The following is a 15,303-nucleotide window of genomic DNA, read 5'->3' on the forward strand; positions in this document are numbered from 1 at the left end:
ATTAAACTTAGTGCCTATTCAGCAACAATTAAAACTTAAATATCAAAGCCAACAGATAGCAGGCTTTTTCTCTCAGTGGCTGTAAAACAGGTGAGTAACTCTTTGACCTGTTTCTGCCACTTCCCAACACAGCTTTTCCAGAAGCCAGTTGCATAGTTTAAGTGTTCAAAAGTCTCCTTCCTCCCATATATGATTTTTTCTTTGGGGGAAAAAAGTTTAGTTGAGGACTTTTTTTTGTGTATTCCTTTTCTAAAGAGCTAAAATTGCTAATTACAATTCTGTATGTACAATGCTAACACAAAGTGGGAGGAACAATAAACCATCTGTTTCCAATAGAACATAGAGTAACTGTATGTATGTATGTATTTTGGCTGCCTAAAAAAGTTTCTAATGTTTAAGAAGGATTTCTTGTAGTGTTTATGATTAATTCCTGCTCATGTGTAATTAATTAATTGTTAGTATCTCTGTCAAACAGGAGTACCTGCTATAATAGTGTCTTTAACAGTGGGAATTATTTTCCCACTAAAAGGGGAATTAGGATACCGACAAGAGAAAATGTAAGTTGACTACTTATGTTAAACTGTTCTTTGGTGATGAAATTGATAATATGGAAAAAATAATTTTTTCGGGAAAGGACTACCTAAATCAAAGTTTTGAAAATCACTCATTTTAAATGCACAGGCATTCATTTGAAAATGAATTCTACAATTTTTTTTTTTTTTTTTGGTAACATGAATCATCGTTTCCCTGATTTTATAAATTCGGACTTTTAAATTAAATTTGGAACAAGCCAAGAAAAGTATAAATTCAGTAAACTAGATTTAAAAAGGACTAGAAAATAAACAAATTAGTGATTTTTTTTAATACAAAAGAATAATTCTTGGAAGTTAGAAAAGAAATACAGAAATTAAAAAAAAACTTTAGAAAACATTAAATAATGGATGAAGTTTGAAACTTAAAAAAAAAATAAACAAAATCAATAAACCATTTGTTAACCAGCTCAGTAAAAGATAAAAAAAGTCATATAACCAAAATAAAAAATGGACAAAATTAATTTACAACAATGGAAATTAAAAATATATAGCATTGATATGCCAGAAAACTAAGAATTCAAAAAAAAATTGATGAGCATCTAAAAAAATATAAAGCATCCAAAAAAGAAGAAAGATAGTTTAAAGCAACTTAGAAAAACAAACATAAAGTGAAATGCCAAGGATTTACAAGAGAAATGTGTTAAACCCTTTAATGGAGAGATCCTCATTGCTTATGCCTGGGATATGCCAATACTACAAAATGACATTATCTAAATTAATTACAGATTTAGTACTATATTAATTCATTTTCTGATTTGCTATCTTATAAAACTAGATAAAATAATAAGATTAATTTTGAAGGAAAAAAAATGACAATACCAAGGAAAATAATGGGAAAAGTATAAATGAAGGGTGCTTAATATTACTAGACCTTAAACAATATTGAAAAATTGTAGAAGTAATTTAAGATTTAAATTAGTGTTTGATGAAATCAAGAACATGATTCAGAGAGAGGACTTAACTACCTTTTAGATTAAAACTACTTGAAAAGCTGAAGAAGCTTGGCAAGAAGTTCAGTTAAGATCCCACATATGTGAACTCAAAATGGAACATGAATAAATGAGGCACCTTTTCCAGTGATAAGTAGAGGAAGAATTTTAATTATAGAAGGGATAAAGGACATCAATATATCAACTAGCAAGCATGTTAAGCCCCCATAAATTGACAAATACTGTGTGGAGCATTAGAGATACAAATGTAAAGAAATGAAACAATCTATCCTTGCAAAAAGTTTACATTCTAATGGGATAGATAAATATGCATGTAACTATATACAGCATAACTATAAAGTAAAGATGCAAAATCAATAGACCATTAGTTAACCTGCTCAGGGAAAAGATAAGAAAGATCCCCAAAATAAAAAAAAAATGGATAAGATAAATTTACAATTGAGAGAAAAGAAAAAAAGAAAATTATAAGAAAAGATATTAGGTAGAGGTAAGAAGGAATTTTGTTATAGGCATTTTAAGATCATGGAGATAGGAAACTGAGTATTATGATTGAAGAAAAGAGAGAGAAGGCCAGTTTGACTGGATCTCAGAGTACAGGAAGGAGGAGAGCTCATACTCAGTGAAGCAGAGAGATTAATAGAGGAGAAAGAGAAAGCCCAGGATAAAAACCTAAGTGAACACCTATAGTTAGAAAGTGTGATATGGATAATGAGCCAGTAAAAGAGACTGAGAAGTGGCCAGACAAATAGGAGGGAGAAATAGGAGAAAGTGGTGTTATTAAAACTCAGAGAGAATATACAGGTGATGGGGAATGAAGAACAGTGTCAGATACAGGGGGAGGAAGACATGGACTCATTAGATTTAGCAAACAAAAAAAAATATCTTGATAATTTTGGAGAGAATATTATTAATAATAGTTGATTAATGAGATACATAATTTGAATGAGATATATGACATGACAAAAATGAAATACATAATTTTGGTAATACAAATAAAAAAGTTTAATATAATTAAGCACAAATAAAATCAATTTAAATAAAATTAGATGAGAAAGTAGAGTAGGAAAAGGTATCAAATATCACTGATAAAAGTCCAATACACAAAATATTCATCAATTGTAAATATATGTATAAATGTATGTATATGTATGCAATATGTATAAATATAAATATATACCAAGAGCCATTCTCCAATGAAGAAGTGTTTTCAAAAGATTGTCAAATTATAAAAGATTAAATGAAAATGTTTCACATTCCCATTAATAAGAGAAATGAAAATTAAAATAAATTTGGCCTTCTATCTTACACGTGAAAATTGGCAAAGATGAAAAGAAGATAGTTTCTTGAAGCATTTGTCATTGTTTCTATTGAATTTAAAAATGTGTGCATCTCCTCCCCATTCCTTTATACCTCTTACTCTAGAATTCAGATGATACCATTGCTTTTGGAAATGTCTTGTCAATAAACTATCCTATTTTATTCGCCATTTGGGACTTTCCCATCCACCACTGTCTTATACATGTTTTCTTTACCCTTTCTCACCCCCATTAGTATTCAGCTCCTTAAGGAATTTTATATTTGTATTCCCAGCTCTTAGCACAGTGGTGGGATATAGTAAAGACATTTTAGAATTAGATATCAGCTCTGTTTCACTGACAGGGCAAACATATCTAGAATGTGGCTTTTGAAATATTTATTGAACAATTTGGGTACAAAACAATTTGAGTGGAGATTATATAGGATATTATATATAATAATAATTATATAATAGGATTTTACTTATGTTTGGAGAAATAAAGCAAAAAAGGATATTGACAATTTTCATGCTTTCAAGAGAAAAAGAGAAAAAAGAAAGCCAATCAACAATGTAAGAATCTCCAGCACTTTGCCTGACAAATACTAAGTGTTCAATAATTGTTGGTTGATTGATAAGGGATGATTTAGCTTTTTAAAAGTTCTTTGAATCTGAGTCCATTAAGCTCTTTAATAGAAAAGGAAACAATAAATTTATTTCCTTGAATAAAATAATTCTTTTTTTAAATAGATGTTGGCTTGAAGTTTCAGAAAACAACTTTCTGGAGAGTCCATTGTTGTGGTCATTCATTTTACCTGTGCTTATCATTCTGATCACCAATATTGTAATTTTTGTTACCATCGCAGTCAAAGTTCTGTGGGGAAAAAATGAGAACTTGACCAGGTAAGAAATAATGAGAAAAAGCCTTCACACATGATTTAATTTAGCATGTAAAGCTAAATGACTTTATTGCAGTGAGAAGTGAGTCCTGCATTCTTAAGACCATGCCACGGAAGAAACCAATTCTGTAGGCCCACCAAATATAACACAGCTATATGTGTCTTTAAGACAAAGTCCTGACCAAGCTAAAGTTGGAGAAACATTACTAGTGTGGACACAAGCTTTTGTGTTAGCAAATTGTCCAGTGTTTTTCAACAATGAGGAGATTCAGGCCAATTCCAATGGTCTTGTGTTGGAGAGAGCCCTCTACATTCAGAGAGAGGACTGTGGGAATTGAATGTGGATCACAACATAGTATTTTCACCTGTTTTGTTGTTTGTTTGCTTTTTGTTTTCTTTCTCATTTTTTTTTCCCTTTTTGATCTGGTTTTTCTGTGCAGCATGGTAATTGTGGAAATATGTATAGAAGAATTGTACATGTTTAACATATATTGAATTACTTGCTCTCTAGTGGAGGTGAGGTGTGGGGGAAAGGAGAGAAAAAAATTTAGAATACAAGGTTTTGCAAGGGTTAATGTTGAAAACTATCTTTACATATATTTTGAAAATGGAAAGCTTTTATTTAAAAAATAACTGTCAAAAAAAAAAAAAAAGATTGTTTTTCCTAGCTGAGTGACCCCCGGATAACTCATTTAACCCCCAATTACCTCAGCAAAAAAAAAAAAAAAAATTGCATGAGTTGCTTCCTGCTTCTTGAATGCTGTTAATTGTTAGCTCTTGTTCACTATAACACTCAGCTATTTTTTTAATCCCCTAACAATAGGTTCTCTTTTGAATTATGTAAACCGAATTGAAAAGCAAAGTTCAAGAGGAAAAAAAAAGCCTTTTAAAAATAATTTAGATGTGTATATTATGTATAGTGTGTATCATGCACACACACACACACAGACACACACACACACACACATATATATATATATATATATATATATATATATATATATATATATATATATATATGTATATATATATTTCATCAGTGTGAGATTTTAATTAGTTAATAAACATTTATTAAGTGACTATTATGTGCCAGGATGGGAGAGCTAAATGGCTCAGTGTGTAAAGCCTGAGTTCAAAGCCAGCCTCAGATACCTATTAGCTGGGTGATCCTGTACAAGTCTCTTAATATCTCTTTGTCTGGGAGGGATCTAGGACACAGATGGAATGCTGGATTTGGAGTCAGGAATGACTCACACACTAACTGTGAAACGTTGGACAAAATACCTAATTTCTTTTTGCCTTAATCCTCTGAAAAAGGAAATGGAAAACCACTTCTTGCCAAAGAAAACCCCATGGACAGTAAGGTCTCTACCCTTAGGAAACTTACATCTAATATATATTTCTGAGAACCATTCTTCATGCCATTCACCTAGCTTCAGTCAATACCTGGCAAACTATGAGTTAAATCAAGTCAACATGAATTTATTAAACACCTACTATGTACAAGTAGCCAAGTATATGAAGAAAAGCAAAAATAGTCCCCACTCTGAAGGAAAGGACCTCATGAGAAAGACTACATGAAAGCAAGTATGTACAAATAAGCTATAAATAGGCTAAATTGGAGATAACCAACAAGTTTTCTTAGAATGGAAACTCCATCCACCAGTCCAGCTCAATAATTCATTTGAAAGTTATTATATTAGGGGGAGCTAGGATGCACAGTAGATTGAGCACTGGCCCTGGAGTAAGGAGGACCTAACCTCAAAGCTAGCCTCACATACTAACTATGTGAACCTAGGCAAGTCAATTAATCCAAATTGCTTCCACACACAGAAAAAGAAAGAAAGAGAGAAAAAGAAAGAAGAGAAGAAAAAGAAAGGAAGGCAAAGGAAAGTAGGGATGAAGGAAGGGGAAAGGAGGAAGAAAAAGAGAAAGAAAAAAGAAAGGGAGGGAGGAAGGAAGGAAGGGAGGAAGAGAGAGAGAAAGAGAGAGAGAGAGAGAGAGAGAGAGAGAGAGAGAGAGAGAGAGAGAGAGAGAGAGAAAGGAAAGAGCTATAATATTAAAGAATTATCTGGGGTCAATGAGAGGATAAGTATCTTTGATCATACAGTTACCATATGTCAAAGGCAGGAATTGAAGCTGATTCTTTCTGATTCCAAGGCCAGCCTTCTATCAGCTACATACATCATGCTGCCTTTCATAATGGACATAATAATCTATATTTTATGTATTCTATATCATTACCAAACCACATGTTAAATGTTTATAGTTCATAATGAACATAATACCAAAGAATTATTATTTAATTAATCATAATCATTAAAATGATTGATCATTAATTATTAAATCAGAAAGAATTATTATTTAATTCAATTGAATAAACAGTATTAAGTCCTAATATATCAGATACTGTTCAGTTATTGGGGAGTCAATATGAAAAGCAGTACAGCCCTGACTTCTAATAACTTCTAGTCTTTTAGGTGGATGAGCAATGTTTTTTTTGTTTTGTTTTGTTTTGTTTTTAAACAACTTGTACAAGACATATGACAATCAATTCTGATAGAAGTGGCTCTCTTCAAATTGACTGAAACCAGTTCCACTTGTTCAGTGATGAAAAGATACATACATCCAAAAGGAGGATCATGGGAACTGAGTGTGGGCCACAGCATAGCATTCTCACTCTCTGTTGTTTGCTTGTATTTTCTTTTGCAGTTTTTTTTTCCTTCCTTCTTGATCTGATTTTTCTTGTGCAGCAAGATTACTGTATAAATATGTATACATATATTGGATTTAACATTTATTTTAACATATTTAGTATATTGGACTACCTGCCATTTATGGGAGGAGGTGGGGGAAAGGAGGGGAAAATCTGGAACAGAAGATTTTGCAAGGGTCAATGTTGAAAAATTACCCATGCGTATGTTTTGTAAATAAAAAGCTATAGTTAAAAAAACAACAACTTGTAGACAGGTAATGACAATACAAGTTAGAAAATTATTGAGTTGGTGCATAAGAGAGGTCAGACAAGGTGGTCTGTATATGACAGAATGGCAGAGCTTCAGCTAAGGGGATTAGAAAAGGAATCTTGAAAAAGTCTTGCTGAGCTGAGAGTAAAAGGATGGATGTCAGGGAAAAATTGGAAGTGTCAGGGAACATGGTCCAAGCAAGGGGGAGGGGATAGCCTACACATAGATATGGAAATAGGAAAAGCTATTGATAAGAACAAAGACCTCAATCAAGCAACCAACAAGCATGTTTTAAGCATCCTATGTGTCAGGCACTGTGGTAGGCACTGAAAATACAAAGATGAAAACCAAAAAACCTCAAAAGATCCCCCAAATAATCCTTGCCATTTAGTCCAGTTTTGCTGAAACATGGAGTATGCCATGGGTAGTAAGGCAAAAGAAAGCTGAAAAATTAAGTTGAGGCTAGATTGTGTCAAGGACTTGAGTTACAGGATACTCAAGTCTGTTTTTATTGAGTAGACAATGGAGTGGAACAGAGAAATAGGGAAGGTTTCATGAAAAAAGGGGAATCTTTATAAAATAAATGAATGAATGAAAAAATTGAATGGATGAGAAATAGTTGATCTGAACCTCTGGGGAAAAAAAGAGAAATTTTCAAAACGACATCAGTAATTGCTTAACCACTGTTAGAAGCAAGCTTTGAAAGATGACATTTTAAAAACTTGATTTGAAAACTAGTCAGTCTCTTAATGATAACTTTTGGTCTCGTTTTGTTCCAATAATAAGCCCAACCTTTCAGGAGGACTGAATCATTGGAGCCTGGAACACATAGCATTCAGTTAACTTTGATATCTTCTATGATCCTGTATCTCAGACAGTCTTCCTGCAAACTCATGTCATTGGTCACTCAAGGGACCAATCTGGAGAGAAAGATTATTGAGTGGAATACTTCTACTAATGATATGTTATTGTAACACTTAATGGCTTTAAAATCCATTACATTTGAAATAGTAAAACTAGATCTTTCTGATTCCAGTGCTATTTCTACTATACTGTGCTACCTCCATGGGATATAATTGGGACCTTCTTCTTTATAATGGATGTAGCTTCCATCTTTGTCCACTTGGAAAGTCCTGACATAGCATAAATACTAGGAGAATTATAAGAGCACTGGGACTTGTGGAGGTCACCCAATAAAGCAGAATGGTATAATGGAAATTGCAAACAGGAGTTCTGGCTTCATATACTCCCAAATTCTGATGCTAGTCAGTCAACTGTATAACCTCTAGCAAGTCAGTTAACCACTCCGGATCGCAGGTACAAAACAAGCAGGTTGGAATAGTGACCTCAAAGAGGGTTACTAGGTCTAAAATTCTAGGATTCATCTTTCTCTTAAATATAACATAAGAAACTCAAAATGCAAAGTCATTACGAGATAGTGAAACTTGTCAGATAATGTGCCAACAAGGAGTGAGAAAGCATGGGGCTTACCTACCAATAAAAAGTCAGACAAGGAGTCCTGTACAAAGGTTAATGAGACAAAGAAACGTGGTTAGGTTAAAAAAAGTTTCAATCTGTTTTATTATCAGCACTTTACCCTCTCTTTTTATTGGTTAACATAAAAATGAGAGAATTGGGAGGAAAGGAAGATATTCTTAAACCCATGCCTATGATTTTCGAAAGGATTAAACAATTTAATGTTCAGTAGAAATATATTTTAGTTAACTTGGTATCTTTTGTTTTTATATTGCCTTGTTTTACTCCTTAATCCCTTTCTTTCAACTTCCCGAGAGAATTATTTCTGGGAAAACAAGAAGAAGAAGAAAAAAACCATTAAAATAGATTAACATATTAAAAAATGTTTATAATGATATGAAATGTTCCAAACCTATGGACCTTCTACATCATGCAGTATAAATAAAAATGGTTGCACAGGAGTTCCCTATACTAATTAATCACAAGTCCTGTCCCTTTCCCTACTGATATCAAGTGAAGGGGGTAGGGGTGGTAATGTTGCTAGTGTAAATCAGGACATTCTTTCTTTCTTTTTTTTTTTTCTCATTCAGCACAAAAAAGAGCTCATTCAGGAGGAAGATTCTTAGCACATTATCCATTGTTGTAGTTTTGGGGCTTACTTGGATTCTGGGTTACCTAATGCTAATAATGGATAAGGATATAAAAATCATCTTCAGCTACTTATTCTGCATTTTCAACTCAACACAGGTATGTAGAAAGAACAGCCTCAAAAGTGATAACATTCCCCATCACCGAGCCTGAATCGTCTGGGTCCAGTAATTATCTAATCTAGTGTTGAAGTAGTGTCAGAATATGTGAATCTCCCCTAGGCAATTGAACATTTATCTGGCCTTGTGGACTTGCATTATCCCAGAATGTCCATGTTTGGACAAGAATCCTTGTATCTCAGTGTCAAATTCAAATAGAAAAGGGAGAAATAAAACCTGTGAGTTCCATATTGAAAAGCACATATTGTCATTGTGTTCTATTGTATCTTAAGTTATTTTGTTAAATAGTTCCCAACTTAATCTGATTTAGGCAGCCCTGGGAATGTTTAGGGTAACAGCTGTCCTTTTGTTTGATACCTCTGCTGTACAAAATCCCATTCCTGCAGTTCTTTCCATTCACTCCAACTTAAGCTTTCATCACCTTTGTTGGTTTGTTGCTGTTGTGCAGTTGTCCTGTGACATCTGACCTCTTCAGTGGCCCCATTTGGATACTAGGATGGTTTGCTATTTCCTTCTCCAGCTCATTTGATAGTTGAGGAAACTGTTGATAGGATTAAGTAATTAAGTCATTTGTCCAGGACCACATAGCTAAGATGTTTCTCAGGAAGAATTTGAACTTAGATCTCTTGATTTCCAAGTCCTCCTGCTTTATCCACTGTGCCATTTAGCCTCCCATTGCACCACCTTTGTTGTATTCTATAATTCTATGATTATTCTATAATTTTTCTTCATAAAGAAATCAGGAACAAAATTAAAATTTAGTAATTCTTTCTTCTCTGTTGCTCAAAATCATTATTGATATGTTGGTCCTCTTTCATCTTTGGCACTGTTTTCAGGCTCCCAAAATTGCTTTTAAAAAGAATCCTAAGCTATTGTCCCTTGTTTTTTCTTATCAGTCTTTAGTATGCCTGATGCTACTTTTACAGGACTGCTATTTCATATCCTGAATATAATTTTAGTTAATTGGTGAATTTTTCAGTGCATCTTGTCAACTGAACTGCAGTTGCAGTTCCCTAACCTCTAGGTACTTGGAGCCAGGAAAAGCAAGCTAGAGAAAACAGAAGTTTAATTAGTTTCAGAGTGAGGAAAATGATGTTTGCAGAAAGAAGTACTCCCTCCTAAGAAGGATGGCTTAATAATTATGACATAATCATTTGTACCTCTGGAGTTACTGTTCTCAGAGGTCTGGTGGGAACAGTCATTATTTCACGGGGAATGTGTCTGTCCACCCTGCAGGACACCAAATCAGGATTGTGATGGGAACAGGAGTGCAATACCTGCAAGGAACAGGGATTGTGAACATGTGATGGATGACCTGAGAAATAGGGAAAGCAAAATCCCTCAGTCAATACCTGGTGCTGGTCCAAACAATATACTTTGCCAGAGGGTGTGTTATCATCCTGAGTGCAAAAAATTGTTGTTATACCAAGCTCAGGACACAGCCTCCTTGCTGGGCCTTGGTTCTGAGAAACAAAAGTATCTCCAAAATACTTTGGCAATCTGTATTGGTCTCCTCCAACAAGTCTTATTTTTTCTCATTATCAGAGTTATTTTTCTTTATATCTTCAGGATTTTATTCTTGAGTTTCCCATCCTTCTTGGACTGACTTCTCCCATAGAATTTTAGGCCATGGAGCTCACTAATATCTCTTTCTCAACTTTTTGATATCTACTTTCCCAGGATTGTTGTCAGAATACTACTTCTTTCTCTGTCACAAACTTTGAGGGAATGGTCATTTGCCTTCCACATTCCATAAGTTTCAAATAATTTATTCCCCAATAACCAGTTTCTCTCTATTAATGAGAATCAGATCTAGTCTAGAACTTCACTGTATAAATTCCTACACTTTTTGAAGTGTGTAATTATAATTAGGGAAAGCGAATTAGCTGCCTTGATTTTGTCAGAGAGGGGAGCTTCAAAAAATATCTGGATAAATGAAATCTACTGTCACTATTATTTATAACTCAGGACCAGGCTTATGATGTTTCCCAAATTCATCATCAAGTTCCTCCTTTCATTATAAGTGTTTCCTTGACAGTCACTACTTCTCCTATTCATGTTCACTCAAACACTCTCCATTATGCTTCCTTTTTCTGCTTCTTAGAAATATTCCCCTATTACTTATTTTCTTAATATACAATGCCACCCTGTGCCCCTTTGCCTATTCTGCCTTTAAAAATATAATAAGATCTATCATTTAGAAATGATCAAGTAATGGTTTTCATTCCACCAAGTCTTAATGATACTTTGAGATCACCTTTTAGCATTAAGGTTCTTCTTGCATGTTGCCTAAACAATGAAAATTTTTGAGCAGACAGTTGAGGTCAAGGCTTTTACTTTTAAAAAGTCTCTTGCTTGGATTTTTTTTTCCTGTGAACTTCTGGGCATCACAAATGCTATTCTTATTTCATTACAGTATCTTGCTTGGCACATAACCATAATCTTTTCCTTATTCCCAAACTTAATTTTAGAGTTTTTTCTATTCAATTTTAAGGACATTAAGTAAATATCTTTTATGGTAAGGAGTGTGTTATTCCTGTATTTTAAGCTATGTTCCAGAAATCTGAATCCCAATTTTAGAAACTATTTCCTTGACCAGCTATTCACTATTCTTGGATGGAGTGACCTTCAATAGCACTACATAGTTATTTTTAATAGTTTAAATATGTGGAGGAATGGCTGTGATTATGATCCACAATTTTGTATGCAACTAAAGTTATTTTTCACTTTAAATCATTTTAAGTGTAAAAGTAAACATATTTAATAATAAACTTTTAAAAACATGTTTTCAACCAGTATATCAGAATTTTTCCTACTAACATTAGCTTAGTAAAAACAAAAGAATGATATTAATATTATTTTATACTTTGCATAAAGAGAGAGTAAGAGACAGAGAAGAATAAGGTAGAAAGAGAGAAAGAGGAGAGAATGTGAACATCCTTATTAACACGAACAACAATTGTGTTCATAGTGGGGTTAATCCAGTTAATGAAACTTAATGAAAGCAGTTAAATGATCATTTGTGTTTGACATCATAATATTATTATGTTAACATTTAAATATGTTCTAGAAATTCACAAATTTTAAAAGAAAAGAATAATGCTTCTTTTGGAAGACTTCAAAGACTCTCTTGTTATTTTAATACTGAACACCTTTTGATTTCCAATTCAATTTTGAGATAGTGTTAGCTCCCCAAATTATTCAATGCTTAACTGAGATGTCCTTCCTCTCCATATATTTAGTTTCTTAACTTCTCTTGATTGGGGGAAGGATCTTGTTTGAAAACATTTCTGTTTGAATTATAGACTGTATTGTACTTTTAGAAGCAACTAATTGTTACTAGTTAGTCTTGTATTTTTGGTCATTTTAAGAGACATATTTCACATGTATTAATCAGGATTAAAGATATGTTTGCAAAGACCAAAATTTTAAAAATTATATAATTACCATCCCAGAAATCTTAGATGTCCCATTTGAAAGTCACAATTCAACAAATGAGATTTAATCTTCTAATTCGAAAAACACCATATTTAAAATGCCTTCTTCAGGTAATCTTTCTAAACTTCTACAAATTACCCAGAGGCTAAAAATTAGCATAAAAATTTCACCGTACTGGTTTGTTTCTTGATATGATTGTGGTCTAAAACTTCAAAATGTAATGGAGAGTAAGTTCCACTTATAAAATGGGAGACAGTTCTTATCAGTTAAACTTTTTTTTTTTCAATAGGAATAAATACTCTCTAAACTATTATCAGATTTCATTTCAGACAGAGAAAGTGAATTAAAGGAGGCTTCAGAAGCCTAATTTTTTTCATTTAGAAACAGCCACATCAAATAAAAGTAATTAAATGATAAATTGATGATTGATTAATAAGGTTCTTTTTGCAATTTTCTGTTGGAACCCCAAATTCCTGAGTGATTACTTGATCAGGAGCTGTGATTTTACCAATGTAAGGAACTCCTGTTATAAAAACTTCTCTTCCTCCCACCATGAAGATCAACAACTGTTTCATAATTTATAGTTAGAGAATTGCCTGGAGCAGTGAAAGGTTAAGTGGCTTGTCCACACGGGACATATTGAATTAGGTTAGGAGTTCACCTCTCTTAGGTAAGTACATGATTTATAGATGTAAGCATATAAACAGAAGAGGAAGATAAAAAGATTGGGAAAGGTGGATGACGCCACTGAATGCTTCTCTGTTTCTTAATCTCTGAACTAATGAAATTATGTTTTCATTCCATATAAAGGGATTCCAAATTTTCATCTTCTACACTGTTAAAACAAAAGTCTTCCAGAATAAAGTTTCTGATATGTTCAAGTCAATATCATCTGCCACTGGGAAGATGAAGATGCCTTCTGTGAAGTCAATTTCTCTACATGCACAGGTGTATGAAATGATGAGGTCCTTTCCAAGCAGAATTGAGCACTTCAGGCTTTTTGATCCATCTCCAACTTCTGAGGAGACACTCTTTTCTGAAAGTAACCAAAGTAATTCATGCCACGAAACTGTAAAAATGTGACTTTGGTAATCTATTTTTGATATATCAGATAAAAATTTTAAATGATTTCTCCCCTTCTTCTTAGTTCTTAACTTTACTAGGCTTTTTCTTCAATATTCCTTTGTTATGGATAAAAATAAATAGATATCGCCTTTCATACCGAGCCATAACTAGAATTTTTCATTCCCAGGTCAAGCTTCATACATATAAAATGAGCTTGGGACAAGGAGTGTGAAAATGCCTGAAAATCAACTTTTTAATACAAATTCAGCTCAGAGGAGGGGCAGAGAAGAGGGAAAGCCTCTACCACATATAATAATCCCCTAATTTAGTTAATTATTCTTGCTGAATGGTGGCTACCTCTGTTATTCTGTGGTGCTGAAGTACCATCAGAATCTTAGGGCAGAGCCCTGGCCACCCTAATCACAACAAGAAAAAATGGGTTTAGGGCTTTCCAAAGATTGAACAACCCAGGATTAAAGATTTACAATATGTACCACATCATATAAGCCAAAAATCAATTGTGATTAAAAATAAAAATGATTACCTTCTATTGTTTAATGGATACCATTCTTTACTTTTAGAACAACAACAACAAAAAGATGCTGCTTAGTTTTATTACTGTTATGTACATACTTAACTTTGGTGTTATTTACATCTTATTCTCAATAAAAAGTTTTATGCCAGGTTGATTTTTGTAAATATATATTCTGCAAAAGAATCTTACCTTGTATTAGGTAAAAATAAGTATTATTATACTTAGTATATAATCACATAAAAGATAGAAAAAAACTCCAAGGGATCCATGATCTCATTAATCATTCAATCACCTGACAAGAATTTATTACATACTTACTATATGTCAGGAAGTATATTAAATGTTAAATATACAATTTTTTAAAAATAGTCCCTTCTTTCAGAAAGCTTTTTAGGAGAAACAACATGAACATAAATATGAAACATATGCAAAATAAATAGATATTAAATTTGAGTAAGGCACTAATAGAAGGGACAATTAGAAAGGCTTCATATAAAAGGTTTCTCTTGAGCAGAGTTTTGAAAGTTACAAAATATTGGAGATAAAATAGTACAGTCAAGGCACGAGGAACAAATGGTACAAAAGAATGGAAGTGGGAGATGCAGTGTTGTTTTTGATTTCTTACTTATATAATAAGAAGTTTGGCTGACACACACAGGGTAAAAAGAATAATAATGTAAAATAAGGTTAGAAAGGTAGGGACCAGATTGTAAAGTTATTTTAAAGCTAAACAGAGATGCTTATATTTGATTTTTTAGAATGTAAATTCTTTGAAAATATAGACTATTTCATTCTTTGTATCACCTGTATTCCAGACAGTGTCTAGGGCATAGGAGATGCTTATTAAATGCTTATTGATTGTTTGATCCCAATAGGGAGCCATTGGTGTTTACTAAATAAGGGAACGAGAATAGTCAGTATTATACTTTAGGAAAATCACTTTGCTAACTGTGCAGAGAATGGACTAGAGAGGGGAGAGTTATAAAGTAGTTTTAATAAAACTATAACAGTATTTCAAATGACAGGTGATGAGTTCTCGAACCTAATGTTGGCTAGGTGAACAGAGAGAAGGGGGTGGACCCAAAAGATGTTGTGGAAATAAAAACAACAGGTTTTGAAAATTGATTGTATATATAGTATGAGGGAGAGAGAGGAGTTAAAAATAACACCAAGGTTTTAAACTTAGTTAACTGGAATGGTGAGCTTGGTAGAAATATAGAAATGACATGTTCATTTTGAGAAGTCTATGAGATATAAAATTGAAAAAAATTGAATAGGAAATTGGAAAGGAAGAATCAGAGCTCCACAGAGAAATTAGAT

The 15,303-nt window shown here is 33.0% G+C and overlaps 2 protein-coding genes across 4 annotated transcripts in view; both read left to right on the plus strand.

Moving 5' to 3' along the window:
* The window catches only part of LOC141561446 (uncharacterized), an 80,355-nt gene extending 79,379 nt beyond the window's left edge, over positions 1 to 976 (plus strand). For both annotated transcript variants that reach the window (XM_074301028.1, XM_074301026.1), the window contains exon 4: positions 948 to 976. The gene's annotated coding sequence lies outside the window, so the exon portion shown is untranslated. The remainder of the gene's footprint in view (positions 1 to 947) is intronic.
* ADGRG7 (adhesion G protein-coupled receptor G7) overlaps positions 1 to 13,602 on the plus strand; it is a 77,786-nt gene extending 64,184 nt beyond the window's left edge. For both annotated transcript variants that reach the window (XM_074301032.1, XM_074301031.1), the window contains exons 13-16: positions 476 to 557; positions 3,588 to 3,740; positions 8,769 to 8,925; positions 13,194 to 13,602. In XM_074301032.1, coding sequence (XP_074157133.1) covers positions 476 to 557; positions 3,588 to 3,740; positions 8,769 to 8,925; positions 13,194 to 13,466 — 665 coding nt within the window. In that variant the 3' untranslated portion in view covers positions 13,467 to 13,602. The remainder of the gene's footprint in view (positions 1 to 475; positions 558 to 3,587; positions 3,741 to 8,768; positions 8,926 to 13,193) is intronic.
* Positions 13,603 to 15,303: the final 1,701 nt, after the last annotated feature.

The sequence above is a fragment of the Sminthopsis crassicaudata genome, chromosome 3 (genome assembly GCF_048593235.1).
Source record: "Sminthopsis crassicaudata isolate SCR6 chromosome 3, ASM4859323v1, whole genome shotgun sequence".
NCBI lineage: Eukaryota > Metazoa > Chordata > Mammalia > Dasyuromorphia > Dasyuridae > Sminthopsis > Sminthopsis crassicaudata.